The sequence below is a fragment of the Rhopalosiphum maidis genome, chromosome 4, assembly GCF_003676215.2.
Source record: "Rhopalosiphum maidis isolate BTI-1 chromosome 4, ASM367621v3, whole genome shotgun sequence".
NCBI lineage: Eukaryota > Metazoa > Arthropoda > Insecta > Hemiptera > Aphididae > Rhopalosiphum > Rhopalosiphum maidis.
Window position 1 is genome coordinate 1,657,712 of NC_040880.1, and position 18,567 is coordinate 1,676,278.

Below are 18,567 nucleotides of genomic sequence, written 5' to 3' on the forward strand. Positions count from 1 at the left end.
TTCATGTATTCTTATACACGTAAATCGATTTAAGTTCCACTAACCAAAAATACACGTATGATCAATGTAAATTAAACACATTTTTCCTCGGATATATATAAACGAATATGCATCAACGTAATTTTAACCTAATTTATTCGTGTATTTTTGCACGTAAATCGATTTAAGTTCGACTAACCAAAAATACTACATATATGATCAACGTTAATTAAACGCAATTTTTCAATGGAAAATATACGAATATGCATCAACGTATTTTGAACCTAATTTATTCGTGTATTTTTGCACGTAAATTGATTTAAGTTCAACCAACCAAATATACACGTATGATCGACTTAAATTAAACGAAATTTTTCCACGAAAATATACGAATATGCATCAACGTATTTTAAACCTAATATATTCGAATTAATTAACACCAATCCTCAATAATCACGGTGAATTCCAATTAAGTTAATTAAGAGAAGCAAATAAATTATAGAATTATTTATTTTTTATTAAGAAATTATCACTATAACTTTATTATATAGTCACGTTTAGCGACTTATCCCTCTTTAAAATTATTCAGTACCGGGCAATTGACAAAATATTACTAGTATTGATTCAAAGAATGTCGATCGAGCGAGTGATTAAATGTATGAAAACCTTGTCCTATACATGACTATATTACAATTTGACAGTTTTGGGATTTGAGAAATTGATATAAAATATTATATAGTCGAATCCGTTAATACTATAATGTAATTTGTCAAAATTAGGGTTGAAATTGATATCCCCAAGCTCGCCACTGCATGTGTTATTTCCACTTTGCTTGGCACTTACCGAAAAATTATGTTTAATGAAAATGTACCAGTTACGACTCAGTAGTCAGTAAAAATGTAATATAATTTATAACATAGCTGGTTCACTTAATAGACAATTTTTAAAATTAATTTACTATTATATGTAATATAATTTATAAGTATTTAGATAATGTTTTTATGGGTATTTTTTTTTAACGATCGATAATAGCAATTATAAATATTGCGTAACAATAGTAACAACTAATGTTTGTGTAGAATGCGATTCCCGCAAATATAAAATATACACATATATACAAATATATATATATATATATATATTATTGTAAATAGTGTTATATACATTATTGTATTATTGTGTTACTATCCAGTTTTTTACAGCCGTTGCTACGAAATATATGGGCTAATGACAGACTGTTGTCGATCAGAATACCTAATTTTTCGTTTACGATCTTATTACATCGTTCAATTAAAATGTAATACATTCATTACATTGATCAACTTCGACAACTACAGGAAAGTCTAAAATAACGTAAAATTAAAAATACTCATAAATCTTTCATTTTACACCATTTATTACGGTCTAAAATATGTGTACTGCGTTTTCCAAATTACAAGTTCGCGGGAATCGAAACTTTTGTAATTTATTTTAAAATAGTGAAATCTTTGTGGTTTTATAATGATAAACACAAAACAAATTTTTATACACTGAGGATTGAACATCTGTCAGTTATTATAAATTTGCAATACGGATATTTAAAAACGAGAATATTGTAATATCTTTTTGATACGGGTCAGTAGTATTTTTATATGGAACAGTAAATTATCAAATAATCCGCAAAGGATATAAACTACCATAAATGTGTACATGACTAAAAAAGTAAAAATGTATATTTTTGGAACTACTCAATGAGAAGTATTCTATTTGAAAAAAAAAATTATGAACAGAAAATAATAGTATCCGAGAAGTTCAAAATCTAAATATTTGTATCAAATTTTACAATATATAGATATATTTTTTGATGTATGTTCGTTACATAGACTAGACTTAAATTTAATCTATTGCAATGTTTATATTTATTTTTGAAATATACCTACAAATAATTTGCCATTTGAAACAAATTCACGCTGAAAGCTGGAGAATACAATTAATATGTATATTACTACTATATGCGTTTCAATTATTTGTTTTTAATTAATATTTGATTTGAATTATAGCAGTATAACTTATAAGCATTCGATTATTAACCAAAATTATAACTTAGAGCCATGTGGTCACATGTCGTATGGCGCAGTTCCCAAGGCCTCGACCATAAGCCAAGGCCTGCGAATGTCAAATCGCATTTTAAAATAAATATAGGAACATATACAATGAAAATAAATGTTTATTAATTATTACTCTATGACATAGACCTTTTTTCTATCCGGCCGCTGCGATCCTGCCTATTGTGAACATGACTATTTTAAAACTGATATAGGTAAAATAACAATATTTGGGAATATTGGGGGATTTTTCCGTTCGGTATGGTGGGGATGCACGGGGAAGGTTCTAGATTCTTGTTTTCTTTTTTTTTATTATCATTCTTATTAATCTTATTCCTAATCTTATTATTATTAATATTACTATTTTTATTATTATTATAATATTATTATCTTATTCTTATAATAACTTTTATTTAAATTTTGCGTTTATCGGCGATTGCACTATTGGGGTTTCGGCGGTTTCTTGTTATATGTCATAGAAACGAGACCGGTATAAAAGGCCCTGCGAAACGACCAGTATTAACATTCACTGTCTTTCCTCCATCGTAGCAAGACCCACCCCGGGCAGACTTGCGCGATTTAGCGAAGGCATCTGGCATCTTTATTTTTTGTCAAAGGTTTTTTGATTTTTAGCATATTATGTTACCTGCACATTATATTGCTTGTACTCGTAATATTAAATAGTGATTATTTATATTTTACCTATTCGCAGCTCTAACATTTCTTTTGCTCAAGCTCTGGTATGCACAAATAAAATTCGACTTTAGCTTTGTTCCGTGGCCTATATAAGTCTGGCACCGTTCGGGCAGTGCGACAGTGCTTGGTGTGCTACGTTTGCGCGAACATTGATCGCCACATCTGTATTAAATATTTTTTTTTTTTTTGTTCCCGTATTATGCGATAAACAGTCATTCGTAGGAATACATTATTCGTAAGTATTTAAGTATGTTTCCCAAACAGAATGTATATTTGTAAAACCCCGTATCCCTGTGCGTTGTCGTCTTAGTCAACACGCGCAGAGCTACGGCGGGTTACGTTCCGCAGAAATGACGAGTCGCGCGTACGTCGGATCTAGCGAGCAGATGGCACAGCTCCAGTGACTCATCAGAGTTCCGCGTTACGGGTGTATAGCTCTCGTTTGAGCTGCCCGTCTCGTGTGCTGCTATAATGATCTGTTAACGCGTGCGATTCGATTCTGATCCGATTATTCGTTGAATGACATACGAATCTGTTCGAAACATTGTACACATTACGAAAACGTCAAATTTTTTTTAGAGATTGTAAAATTGTAGCGTATAATAATTGTCTATTATACAAGATACTTTTTTTTAGTAATACATTTATCCACGTTAAGTTAGTTAGGTTTGTTATTTGTAAGCTCCTATAGTTGTGAATTTTGTTTATAGATTTACTATACAAAATGAGTAAAGTAAATTGAAAAATTTGTTGAAAAAACACTCGTAATGTCAAATCTTGTTTCTTGTATAATAAAATGTGAAAAATAGTCACGTTCACAATAGCCAGGATCGCAGCGGTTGCATAGAAAAAAGGTCTAGGTGTGGTTGCCGTAACCTAACCATTGATTATACTAATTAATTTTTTTTTCGTAGTCGATACAAATATACAAATATTATGGCTATAGGTTATAGGAGTAAGTATATCAGAAAAATTGATGATTTACAAATTCACTACAGCAAATGTTCCGATTCCAGTGTTTCGTTTCAAATAAATAGAAGGGGTATGCTAAAAAAAAAATTAAAAAAAAGAAGGTGGATCCCGTCCCCCACGTCAACCCACAATTCAAGCTCTACAATACACCCCGAGGTATCACACATCCGTCGGTATCGTGCTTCGTTGTCGACGTCAAATTATGACAATAGTAAATTCTATGTCTCTAATATACCTACCTGTCATTTTGTTTATTTAAAAATGCGTTACGGTTATGATAAATGACGGAAACTGTGATGTAGGAAAATGTCATCATCGGTGAAAATGTGGTGAGAAAATATTAGGTTATAGTAAGACGTATGGATGTGATTTTAATTTAAATGCAAATTGTTATTTTTGGTTACACACAGTCGAAATGCTTTAATTTAAAGTTGATTTATAAGAAATTTGAAGATGTTGTGATTTATTTTTATTTTTAAAGCTAAACTTAGTATGTAGTATAGATTATAGAAGATGAATATAATATAAGTCAATAATATTTTGACCCTTAACTCGGCCGTTTGTTAAAAAAGCAATCATAAAATATCTTCTTTAAAAATATATTTGACAAGACCTGTGGCTAATTATTTTGTTGACTGTTTTTTCAAATTAACTAGAATGGAAAATAAGCTTAGAACCAGTTAAATCCAAGAAAACTTAGGTATACAAATGATTTTTTATTCTAAAAAATGATTTGTTAAAATAGTTATTGTTTTGTATAAACTTTTTTTGATTATTATTGTAAAATTGTACTGTAATTTTTATTTACTGTTCATTTTATATATTTTTTTTTCGTATTCTATAAATATATTTAAAATTTTAAAATCTGTATCTACACTAATGTAATATGAAGTTAACTTTTATTATACTATAATTAGTAGTGTTATAGACATATGAATTACATATATTAATAATTTTATAATACAGTTTTCAATTTGTGAAATAGTTGGAAAATGTATTTTCCTGCGACTATAACGAGCAGCTTTGTTAAGAATGTTTTGTCGAAAAGGCCCGTACAAAACCCCGATGCCAAATAGGTCCTTAGTCAGGTTTTGAATATAACTATCACGATATTTTTTGACGTATATAAACTACAGTTTTATCATGTTTTAGTACGTTTCTAAGTAACAAAACAATTAACGTAACAGAGTGTTTTATATTTTAAAAAAAAGCTGACTTTGCATTTCAGTTTTAAGATTTTTTTTTTAAATTTTATTATTACCTAAGGTTTTTATTGTCAAATTGTTCTGTCTTATGATTTTTCCTATTGTGTTTGTAGAAATCTTGAACACCATTTGGAATTGCACGGTTGTAGTGATTGGATTATACAGTTTGGTTATATCAGTTGTCAAATCCCGCTGGTCATCGTTATCTTTATAACAATATGGATTTGTCGTCAATGGATGGAAATCAGGTACGAAATGTCGGAATCCCATATCTTTTAATACGCACGGTTAGGTTGGGTACGTAGTATGTAGAAAGTGCAGGGCGATGTTCACTCGTCTTGTTTAGTATACATGGGGGACGGAAACAATACCATTGAATCAAACAATAAGGAAAAATATGTAATTACACAGTGTGGACATGGGTGTATTTTCAAATCCTACATTGATCATTTAACTAGAAATATCTGCCCATTCTGTAGGGCAGAAAATGTGGCCTTTCTATGATATATATGTAAATTTTATTAATTTAATAAATTATGTTTAATTTCCTATTCATGTGCAATTCTGCTGAACTTTTGTCTGGTGCAATGAATAGTTTTTCTATAGTCTAATAAAAATTGTATTAATTATAAATATTTTATTTTATATTATTAATGACCACTATAAAATGTTGATATCTCAGGATAAGTCCAGGTTTATGGAAAATATATTCCAAATTTAATGACACAGTTTAATCAAAAGTTTTGTTTTTCAATTATGCAAAATATGAATAATGATGAACGTGTGTTCAAAAATATCAGAACAAATTCTCCATTAACCCCAGACTTAAAACAGTAGTAACATTTAAAAGTGGCACTATAATATACTATCAACTTGGATATAGGTATTGTAACGTGGTTTAGAAGATGTCTAGGGAGAGTCCTAGTAAATTGTAGATATAATTACTGTAGCCAAGGTTAGATATATGCATATAGGAATCTTAAATGGACAAATGAGTGTAAATAACTAGGATTCAGTTTCAGTTATTATTAACTTTTGTTATATACTATAAACACTTATAAAATAATTATACTCACAATTAGTGTGTTCTATACTATAAATTATTATGATCTTATCGTAGTCGTACGGAGTCCTGCAGTCGTAGCAGTGTATTTATTTTATGTCTACAGTGTGTGAACTAAACTACTTATACATTCAGTGTCTTGCACATAGGCCTTACAATTATATGTGAGTATGTGGGCATAACACGTTTCCACCAAATGTGTATCTTTCCCTTTTCCACCAATATCCGTTTTCACCAAATAAGATATTGACCACGTTTAGACCAAACAAATTGTATACTACGTTTATATATTTACATTAAAAGCTATCACACATTTTAATTTAACACGCACAGTTTTAATGAATAATATAAACTTTTTCACGTGTACATAAAATATTGTCACGCTATATATTATATGTTGATTAATCAACATAAAAATTAAAAGGTAATAAGTACAGTAACGGTTTAATATACAAACAAATATGAACAATATACTATATAGGTACATTCATTATATGTGTATCTATACATTTTACATCAATTCGAAAAACTCACAAGAAGTATATTCTACAATTAAAAAAAATATATCATCCAATATATAATATATTTTAACCCAGCATTAGTATGTTACATAAACTTAAGTACATAAGTGTAGTATATAAATTGTTTTGGTAAAAATGTTGTTAAGTAGGTGAATCTGATTTGGCGGAAAAGGGAAAGATACACTTTTGATGGAAACGGGTATCGCCCGTGTATGTGTATGTGTGTTAATAATGTATTGGTCAGCAGTAGAGTTCGTATGTGTACATAGAAATGTCATGTAACATACTTATATTTGTACTTGTTACAGTATAAATTTAATAATGATAACTAATAAATTATTAAAAATTAGCAATAAATAGGCGAATTTATTATTCTTATTATGAACTACATAAGATTTAAGATTTATGTTCTAATGATTGATGTTGCTGCCCCGTATTTAATTTAACTATAAAGTGTGTTTATTTTTAAATATAACACCCGGAGTAACACCACAGGACAGTATAATATGTGATATAATATAAATATAATACTATATTATTATTTAAATATTATCGTATTATTATAGAATATATTAATACTACATAAATGTATATTTGTGTACGCTTGTAATATACTTGTTTTAAAAATAAAACGATAGTATTTTGGAAATATTTTATTACATTGTCTGGTTGTCATGTAACAACAATATTATAGTAATAAACTAATCCAAAGGCATAATATTCATAATACAAAAAAAAAAATAAAAATGTTTGTTAAAAATATAACAAAAAATAACAAGACCCTTTGACCTTATGGCTCGAATCGGTAAAAAGGCCCATCAATCATTAACGTACAATATAATATAGTTAATTAATAAAATGTATTAAATCGGAAACACTGATTATACTCATTTAAAATTATAGCGCATAGTCTCCTCCAGCAAAATCTGTTGCCTAAAGTCTGATAAATAACTATTGTTTAAATTTATAATGCATTTTATAAATATATAATTTACACTGACTGTCTGATACTCAATTAAATTATAATAAGCGCGCTGTCAGACATATTTCTATCCGATCACCACCGATTCCACAAACTTGCACGGTAACCGAAAACTGTTGGGTCGGGCACTGCACAAGTCCCTCAGCCCGTCAACCGTACACAGCCTCCGACGTCAATAAGTCACCATCGTCGCACATCACCGTCACTATCGCTGTCGTCCCACGCTGTGCGGATAACGCTTGCTGGCCGTACCGTCGTTTCACGCGATCAAAGTCGACGAGCCGCAAGATCGTTTTGCACCGGCCATGCAGCCGGAGAACGTGCGAGATGACTTTCCACCCGGTCCGCAGTATACTATTATACGTATAGTACGGCGTGAAATCAAAGTTATTGTTATCAAATCTACATCACCGTGTTCGGCCATTACCGCCGTGATAATATAATATTATATTTGGATTTTGGATACTATCTCGGATGATGTTACGGATCTACATCAGTACACAATTTATTGATATATCTCAAGGTTGGAGACCCACGCACATAATATCATTTGGTCCATCTCCACTACTGATAATATAATAATATCCGAAGGTATTATATTTTGTAGCAGCACACGCATACGTCTCCCGGTAACCCAACATTTTATCAACAATTTTCACTGAAGTTGACATTTTCTTTACATATTAAACTCCGTTATCCGTAAAATCTGTATTTCTCAACTATTGTGTGTGTATTTACACTATTGTACTGTTACGTCGTGTAGGAACACAGCTGTTCGCGCATTGCTGTGCGTTGCCAGTTACCATAGTAAAAAAAATATATAATTAAAATATTAATTTTCTATCAAATTGTATTGTAATAAAAATAACTCAATAAAAATTAGACAATATACCCGATAAAACAAATGATTAAAAATAAAGTATATAAAAAATATGATAAATTTGTGATGTATGATATAAAATATATAGTCAAAAACAAATTAATAAAAATAAACTAAATAATAATGATTATTTGTTTTCAAAATAAAATAAATTTATAAACTCACACGGAATAAAATTTAAAAGTATTTACTTATAACATGTACACAAAACTATGAACGCAATATTAGGATTTAGAAGGTAACTGCAGATAAGTCCAGATAAAATATATACTGTAGATTAGACCTTTTTAGAAAAGCTTGAATTAGGGGTAAAACCAAATTTGATGTCTAAAATTATTTTTAATATACAATTGACAACGTCGTAAATCAATTGTGTGCAGAATCGTATGAATTAAAAGGTATATATGCGAAATTGTGAATCTACGTTTGCATACAACCAATAGAATTAAGTTAATTAAAGAACTAAAAAATATAAAAACTACGTGTATCATCGACGATATGTCCACATAAAATATTATTTGCATAACTTGTCGTAAAAAACTTTAACGCTACCACCATCACTATGATGAATGACTGTGAACGATGACAAGATTAATGTTGATTTTTATTTATTTAGTTTTTTAGTAATTAATTAATTAAACTATCAGTATTTTTAATTTATAAAAATGGTCCAAGTATTATGAATACTATCCAATATTATGTTTATTTTATATTTTTGTAAAATAATTGTAGAAATATTACAAAAAAACCACTTATTCGAATTTTGAATAAGGTAGGTAGATACAATTTTCGGAATAAATACCCACTAAAAAATGTACGATAAAAACACGAAAGGGGGGTTTAATTTGGAAAACAAAAGTTTAAATATTTATAGTTCACTATTGATCGATTTCCTACACTATTATTATACCAATCATAGTGAAGTTGTATTTCATTCTATTTACACTGACACTTAATTTGTAACATTGGGCTATGACCTATGAACGTATTCATAAATCATAAGTAATAATATAGGTTTTTATATACTCAAATACAAATTATGTGGTTTAGCTATTACGACATTATAAATAGGTATTATAAACATAATATATAAATAGTTTATTATTATATTGAGTATTTATTTTACAAATTACAATAAAAGTTAAAATTTTAAACAAATTATTGTTATATACAGAATTCGACAAAAATCAAAATCAAAGGTGTCGACATAAACTACGTTAAAATTGGAAATGGACCGCAAAAATTGTTAATATTTCAAGGAGTATTAGGTACGTCTATTATTATATAACTATAAAATAACTCATACTATAGTCTATCCAGCGAGAGAACGCGCCGATTCTGCGCATCCTTCCGCGTCACTATGCTATCTAAACTGGTTCGCTTATGGCTGGGTATCATTGGGGAATGCACAGAAAAACTGATTTTGGTCGGTTTTCGGCGCGTTCTCTTGCCGGACAGTGTATAGTCTTGTATAGGATTTTAACTTTGGGAGTTCAACAACCAAACTTCAGTGATATTAAAATATATATATTTCTGTAGGTCAAATTAGTGACTTTCTATTACTAACACAACATTTTGACAAAAACAAGTACACGATTTATTTATGGGATCCTCCAGGTGACGGGTTGAGTCGACCACCTGTTAGGGACTTTTCACCGGGATTTTTAAACCGTGACGCGGATTATGCTATAGCGCTTATGGAGGTAATATTATATATAGGTAGATACGTGTCAACATACGAAGGTGTTAATGATAATTTTTTTTTCTTCGTTTTGGCTGCAGGCGTTAGGTGTGGACAAGTATTCGATGTTGGGCTGGTGCAACGGTGGGTCTACTGCGATAATCGCAGCGTCAAAAGTCGCTGATCGAGTGGACAAACTGGTGGTGTCGAGTTGCAGCGCGTACGTCACTGGCAATGTACTCGAGGTCTTAGAGAGTTCACGCGACGTCCGTAGGTGGCCTGACTCGCGGCGAATACCACGTTTCAAAATGTATGGTGAAAAGTACATATCGGAAAAATGGTCCGAGTTGTTAAATGCGTTCCAGGCGATTCTCCACGACGATGGCGGTAATGTGTGTATTGGCGCGCTGGCACAGATCAAAGCACCCACTCTCATTCTTCACGGAACATGGGACGAAATATTACCAATCGACCATGCCGATTTCCTACACAAGAATATTAAGAATTCTATGTGAGTGTGATATGATCTTAATTTATTTATTGAAATATTATACTGGTATAGAATCATAAATTACATGCATTTTATTAATTAATTGACATTTTTTAATATTAAGCAAATTAACAATTTACAACAAACTTTAATATCACCAGTAAACATAAGCTCAGAACTTTTTAGAAAATAAATATCATTAATATATGTTTGAAATAAAATTGGGGTTAAGTGAGAACCATGAGGTATACCCGATGAAACTAATACTCGTATTGGTTTTTAATTTTGTATAAACAACAATTTGAGTGCACTGTGAAATTTAAGATCAATCAATCATAAACGTGGGCCACATAGCATTTGGCGTATGGTATAATTCAATAAATGTTGAATAATAGTGATTAACTTTATCAAAAGCTTTATCGAAATTTGTTAAAAATTATTTAAAATAATTTTTTGAACAAGTTTATACCCATCACGTTTATTGCTAATTACTCAAAATTGTTTATAAATTATGATTTTAATCTATGTTTATTGTTTAAAAACAACTATTTACTAATTATGAATTTGTTTTTTTGTATTGTAGACTTGAAATATTTCCAAATGGCGAGCATGACATACACATATCATTTCCAGTAAAATTCAGTTCGTTGGTTGATAACTTTCTTACTATCATATAGTTTAATATATTTATACTTCGTTGTAAATCCGTTTTTACTTATTAGGTTAGGTTAGGTTAGGTTAGTAGGTATTACTTTAAAAATGTGTATCATTAATTGGTTACATTATAATATTTATTTATTTTTTTTTATTTTCAGTACAATTTAAATCTTATTAATAAATTATATTTTATTATTATCTGAAATTATATAATAGTTTTATTTTAATTTGTTATCCATAAAATAAATATTGCATAAATTATAAATTTGGGTCATCAATTAATATTTTTGAAGGGCCACATAAAGAATCTGTAAATTTTTCGCGGGCTATTAAAATTCTAAATACCTATTAAAAATAATAATAATAATAATAATAATACCTATTGGCCGCCATTCGGTGACCCATGCAATAGATATTAAATATATATATTTCATGCAGAGTGATTCTTTTATCATAACCCAATTATTATTTTAAAAAGCATTCAATTTTTTGAAAATATTTTTTACATAATTTCAAGTTGTTAAAAAACAACATTTTATTAAAAAAATATTATTTTAAAACATTTTTTATCCTTATTTTTTTTAAGCTTTTACTTTTTTGAATGACAACATAGTTTTAATTTCATATTCCAAAGCAGAATATTTTTCTGAGTATTTTGATACATAAAATTAAAATTTAGGGCGAGTAGTTTATGAGTTATACTTATTTAAAGTTTAGACAAGCGCAGTAGTGGACAAACATTTTACGGGGTAACCCTATACCACTCCGAGCATTTAAACTTTAAATACTTATAATTCATAAACCACTCGCACTAAATTCGAATTTTATGTATCAAAATACTTAGAAAATTTTTCGTTTTGGAAAACGAAATTAAAGCTATGTTGTCATTCAAAAAAATAAAAAACTTAAAAATATAAAAAATAAAAAATATTTAAAAATATAATTTTTTAATAAAAATGTTGTTTTTAACAACTTGAATACTTTTTGAAATAATGAGTGGTTTATGATAAAAGAATCACTCTGCATATAATATGTATGCAATAATATAAATGTTTTCAATAAATATTATGACGTATACTTATTTTATATAAGTGCATCACTATTTAATTTGAAATCAACATATTAAAAATTATACTTTACATTTTTACTAGTAATATTTACGAAAATTCGTAGACATCGTCTATTGATGATCATTAAAGTGCTTTTTATAGTTTCTAAACGTTAAAATGATTCAAATATATTCACTTTTATTTAAAATTATATAGTTAATATGATTATGTGACAAGTGTGCCCTAATTCACATTATTTGTATTAAAATATATAACATAATTTTTTTTCATTTTTTAATCAAAACAGATAATGTATATTAGCATTCACAGTGATTATTAGTGATTATGATAATGTTTCATCCTTGACTATTTAAATATAAAAACAAAAAAGATATATTTGTTTCCTATGTAAAATTAATAACTATTAAACATAAAATCAAAACGAAGTATCGTTGTTGAACTAGCACTCCTTGCACAAGATTGGTGCGTCATTCTTATAAACTATATATTTATAAATATTAAAGGTTGGGTGACCGATGTGAGCAATATTAAATATTCACACAGATAAAACAATGAATAAAATATTTATATGTTGTATTATGTATGTATACAAACAATTACTATAAACAACAAACATATAAAACGAGATAATAATAATAACAAATAATTAATAAAAAGTACCAGTTATACAGGTCTCCCGATGTAGATTGATGATGATGTGACTTCGACTGCTAACACTGCTACTTTCGCTGTGGCCGAAATTCACCGCAACACACCTTCACGTCAACGGTGACGGAAAGCCGAGTGTTTATCGCGGCAAGACGCAAAATTACACAAAAATGTCGTCTTAAAAATGACAAAACGCGTTACGACAGCACTTGCCTTAAAGGTCGTATACGTGTAACATAACGACGACACAAGCCAAAACCGAATAGAAAAAGCACACACACTTCTAAGAGTAGGCACACAATACAAAAAAAGGTCGCTTGCAAAGTTTTAATACTCGCGTCGTAAAAAGGAATAACAAATTTAATAATATTAATAATAAAATAACGAAGGCCTCCGTCCCCAAAGCGGTACGCAGCACCTAGCCATAGAGTATTTTATGCACAAGACAGACCGGGAGGATAAAAATAACAATGTCTTGCGGCACAGACGTCCGCATTGGCCGCTGAAGACTGTAGAGCCAACTCAAGAGCAATGGTAACTCAAACAATCTTCGTAATGCGTTTATTATGGGATGCCTCATGCCCTCTTTACAGTTTTACTGTCATAATATTCATAGGTAACATAATTTATTATTATTTTATCAAATAAGTTTATTGTTTAACTCTGTAACGGATGACCAAATGAAGAATTTTGTTAAAAAAAACATTGAATAAATTATAAAACACACATCATTACAATACAATATTACACGAATACATCATTCGCACCTATTAAAAACTAAAATCATGAGATTGATTTAGATAAATAACATAAAGGTACAGTGTAATAACGCAAAAATAAAAGAAATAAAAAATAATGATATAAGTAGTTTATGTATTAAAATAAAGTAGCTTGTTTTTGAATCTTATTGAGATTTTAAAAAAGTAACATGGTTGAATTTTTTCCCCTGAAATATTACTGTATTGCGTTACATAAAGCAGGTCGAAATTATTGAATAAAGATATTTTTCATTCGTAATCATAGATCACAAAAAGGTTAAAAGGGTATTTACAGTTCACTATTGATCGATTTCCCATACTATTATTATACCAATCATAGTGAAGTTGTATCGAAAACAAAGTGTTTTCCAGATGTGTATGTATCATATATATTGTTCGGTATTTCATTTTATTTTATTGTACGAAACAACGCCAAGAGTTACATCGAAACTTGAAGCGTATAAACTATAAAATTGTTTGGCAAACACCCTATACATGTATACTAACGTGATAGGTAGTTCCTCGCTGTAGACAACGAAATAAGTTTATTGATACCATATATACAAGTTTATTCGCTTAAGTTAGGTACCTTTTCCCAATGTAACAAATGATGACGAGTACGAATAATCAACTACCGCCGTCCAGTTGTTTTACTGTTGTGCAACTAACTACGACGAGTGTAATATGTATGAAAATATATCTAATAACGATATTGATACAAAAAATAGTTAACAACGAAATATATATTTATTACATGATTAACTAAATAATATGTAGTTTGAAGATATGTAATGTTTGATGAACAATTTGCGCGTTTAGCATTTAAAACTATTCATACTAATATCCCATATAAAATGTAAAAGTTAAATATTTATTTTTCAAACTTTCACAGCTAAGGGTGAAATATCGAGTGGTGTAGATAATGGAGATCTATAAAAACATATAAATCACAAAAATAATAAAATAATATTTAGAATTTAGGAGACAAAATGTTAAACAGACAAAATAACCAACTAAATCAATATCATAGATATTTTTTAAATAATAAAATTTGTGTTAAAATAAATCCAAGCCTAAAAATAATGTATAAAATTAATATTCACCACGTTAACTATGTGTGACATGGATGTATGTAAAGAGAATCTGACACTTAATTTGTAACATTGGGCTATGGCCTATGAACGTATTCATAAATCATAAGTAATAAAATAATAATTTAATGTAACTCATTAAATAAAGTCTTAACTTTCATCGTATCAATTTTTTAAAACAATTCAGTCATTGAACTTAAAATAATAATGTTTATACAAACATAAATTACATTTAAAAAAAAAAAAAATGTTTTATATTCAGTTTTCTTTTACTTTGTTTACTTATTTTGCGATAGCAAATTTCAACAAACCCACGCAATACAATCGTTTGAGATATGAAATGTAATAGTTATCTTAAATTATGTGTTTATAAACACAGAAAATCAATACGGGGAGTATTATAATGTTGAAAACTAATTATCACTCGCGTGAATTTATAGTTAAACTCTTATATAATATGAATAGGGAATTTAAAACCAAAATTGAATACAATTTATGTCAAATGTTTTTAATTTACAATTATTACGACACATCGACTTGATGAATTGTTATTATTATCAAATAAACTAAAATATCATACTTAAAATTTATTTATTTTATCAGATTATATTATTTTGTTAAATATACGAAATTAATGATAAAGTATTAATATAACTTTTACTAAAACGTCCATTTTTTAATTTTTAATTTTTTCAAAGAATGCAGTTTTACAATCTTATGAGTTTATTTAAAAAACTAATTAGGTGTATCAATTAATATGAGTATAAATAGTAAGCTGTATATGTTTAATGTTATTTAAAAAAATGCCTTTTACCAGATATAATAAGTTAATTTTGATTATGATTAATGTTTTTATTATTAACTATTATTCTACAAATAAAATTATCAATATGATGATAAAATACAAACTTTTAACACTAAGCCTCAGGAGTCAATACTGAAGTACATGAGAGGTTTATGATAAAAATGATTTCAAATAAACAGAAACATTGAATTAATAATAAAATAATTATCTATTATACATATTGTTAGTCGTGGAAATGTTAACCTTTTCCAGTGTACGTTTCTACTAGAAATACAGCATTTTTATCTACCAAATAATAATATTCTTTATTCGATTAAAATGAGCATAAATCATACAACTTAGTATACATTGATTACGCATCGTGTGTATAATGGTCAATAGACTTAATTGCAGAAAATGTATAATGTGTTTTTAAAATTATAATTTCATTCGACATAGAAGCGGAAATTTTTGCTTCAGATCTGATGGATTATATAACTATGAATATTTTAAAAATAATTCATTGATTGCGTTTTTTAATAGGACGTACTGATGAATAACGCCAATAAATTATAGAATAGATGTACGTAAAAATATGAACGCTCTTCGCAATTTTTTAGAATGGGGCGGATAGGGCTGTTTTATATTACCGGGAATTAAATTTAAAGGCCTAGAACGAAAGAACCCAAACAATCGCTTCGCTCGCATACATTTACAAAACAAATCTATATAATTCTTACTTTAATATTATTTTAATTTAATATAAAACTATTCAATCATAATTATCAATACATTAATTTATTTTTTTAATACATCACTTTATGCAGCCACCTCTTCAATAATATCATTAGGGTTAATTTTAGTTAACTTTTTTTTTCCAATACTCATTAACATTAAATTTTCTAAATGCTCTTGTTGACATTGAATGTCTTAAATATTTTTTTACATACTTAAGAGAAAAAAATCAAGTTATTTTATTGCATATAGAAGCGCTTGTCATTAATAAATCATTTTTGTTATTTTTCTTTTCTGAGCACCACTCATACATATGATTCATTATAATTAATAGGTAATCGTAATATATTCATTATCCATAATATATATAGAAAAACGGCATGGACCAATTGCGACAATAACAAAATTTTCGTTTAGCGTCAATATATGCGCTTGCAGTATAATATATACTAAAATGCTTGCATATTAAAACTTATTTATTGATAAATTAATTACTGATTTAAGTGACTGGGTATTTTATAACGGTATCGGGAATTTTATGAAACTAATTATAATGTAATATAACTGGTATTTAATTTTGAATAATTAACGATCAAAAAATAACGTACAATGCGAAAAATAATTATTTATTTATTTTACTTATTATTATATAAAGGGCACAAGGTTCAAGGTGAAATTATGTATTAATACTCGTAAAAAAATCAGTTAGTATTTTCATTTATTATATGATAATTATAAATTATAATTTATATAATTTATAATTAACTATTACATTTTCCTTAGGTATTGTAAAATGTTTTGAGCGCAATTGGTAAATTTCCTAGAAAACGTACTATAATATGTCTATATACAATGTCATGTATTATTAACAGAAACGCAAAAGTATTTATTTTATTTTTAATTATAAATCAAATACCTACCAATAAAATAAACTTAATAAACTGTTTCCAAATTGTATATAGTTCGTTATTATTATTATATTATTAATAACATTTAAAACATAAATGTCATACTGAAACTAGGGACCACATAATTTGGTACGGACAGGTGCCCACCGAGAAAATCCCGATTTCCCAATAGGCCTATCCGTCCCTGAAGAGAGATGTACGAATCAACGAATTCGTATTATACAACGCATATAGGTGTACTAGCTATTGAACATTTCCTGCACATTGGCTGCAAGCCAACGTATTATTATATAATTAAACGCTAAAGCAACAGCCAGTAGTAAATCACTACCAAAAAACCATAAAAAAAAATACGTTAGAAACGTTGCTTTACGATTTTTAAGTTGTTTTCACATTATTTATTGAGTTAGGTTACCTAACGTTTTTATGTTTAAATTTCTTGAAGTTTTTTTATTAAAAAAATAATAGTTTATAATTTTTACTTTATCTTAATCATTTTTATCCTCTTAGTTTTTTAGGATCAGTTTTTTGTATTTATAAAAAATATACTTAATAAATATTACTCAATTCACTGACTACCTACGATTAACCAAATTATTTTGTCATAGCAGTTCTACAGAGAAAAATAACCTGTAAATAAAATAAAAATAATTACTATTTGGAATTTTACATAGTGTTATAAATTGAAAAATATTGTTAAACATTTTAAATACCAAATAATCTAAAAAACTAAAAAAGTGTAAAAACGATTTTAATTTTTCAAAATAACATAATATCTGCAAAATAATTGAAGGTCCCTAATGTCAATTCTTATAACGAATCATTAAAATGGGCTTGGTGAAAAATGGGTGGCTTCCAAATTTTTAAAGTGGACTCGCCAAACTGTCGCAATTCACTAATAATCGTTTGATACCAATTTTCAAATTTAAGTTATTGGACAACATGGGTGAGCCACCATCAAGATCAAAAAATGGGTTTTGTGGGTAAAGGGTCGACTCACGAATTCTCGCAAACCTCGAAGCATCTTTTGGTATAAATTTCAACATTTTAGAAAGACATGGATGGGCTACGTGAACTTGGTCCACACAATTTTATTGTGTTCGCAACTTATAAACGGCTAATTTAAAAATTCCAATGTGAACTGGTAAACTATTGGAGAAGATTTTGTGTCACTACGTCAAACTGGTTGGACCAAATTAACGGACGTATTAATTATAACGTAATCCTCACATGCTACTGTTGTAATGTTGTATACATAACAAAATATTATTTCATATTCGGAGTGGGAGTCAACAAATGCCGATTCAACAAAAATTAATAACTAAATTGTCGACGGCGACGACAAGAACGGAGCGATGAAACA

The 18,567-nt window shown here is 28.3% G+C and overlaps 1 protein-coding gene across 2 annotated transcripts; it reads left to right on the top strand.

Moving 5' to 3' along the window:
* Positions 1–2,890: 2,890 nt before the first annotated feature.
* On the top strand, positions 2,891–11,285 carry LOC113549367 (valacyclovir hydrolase-like). Of its 2 annotated transcripts, none has more exons than XM_026950636.1 (6): positions 2,891–2,994; positions 5,050–5,184; positions 9,557–9,650; positions 9,922–10,085; positions 10,165–10,574; positions 11,137–11,285. In XM_026950636.1, the coding sequence occupies exons 2-6, from the start codon at positions 5,155–5,157 to the stop codon at positions 11,228–11,230; spliced, it is 792 nt and encodes a 263-aa protein (XP_026806437.1). In that variant the 5' UTR covers positions 2,891–2,994; positions 5,050–5,154; the 3' UTR covers positions 11,231–11,285. The 2 variants fall into 2 exon arrangements, with proteins under 2 accessions (XP_026806437.1, XP_026806436.1); XM_026950635.1 differs by lacking the exon at positions 2,891–2,994 and adding an exon at positions 3,919–4,060.
* Positions 11,286–18,567: the final 7,282 nt, after the last annotated feature.

What these genes read in the sequence shown, in the direction of transcription:
- LOC113549367 (XM_026950636.1), top strand. Translation starts at nt 5,155, where the DNA reads ATGGATTTGTCGTCAATGGATGGAAATCAG. An exon ending in CGTCAATGGATGGAAATCAG is followed by an intron (nt 5,185 to 9,556) that starts GTACGAAATGTC and finishes TGTTATATACAG; the next exon opens with AATTCGACAAAAATCAAAAT. An exon ending in AAGAATATTAAGAATTCTAT is followed by an intron (nt 10,575 to 11,136) that starts GTGAGTGTGATA and finishes TTTGTATTGTAG; the next exon opens with ACTTGAAATATTTCCAAATG.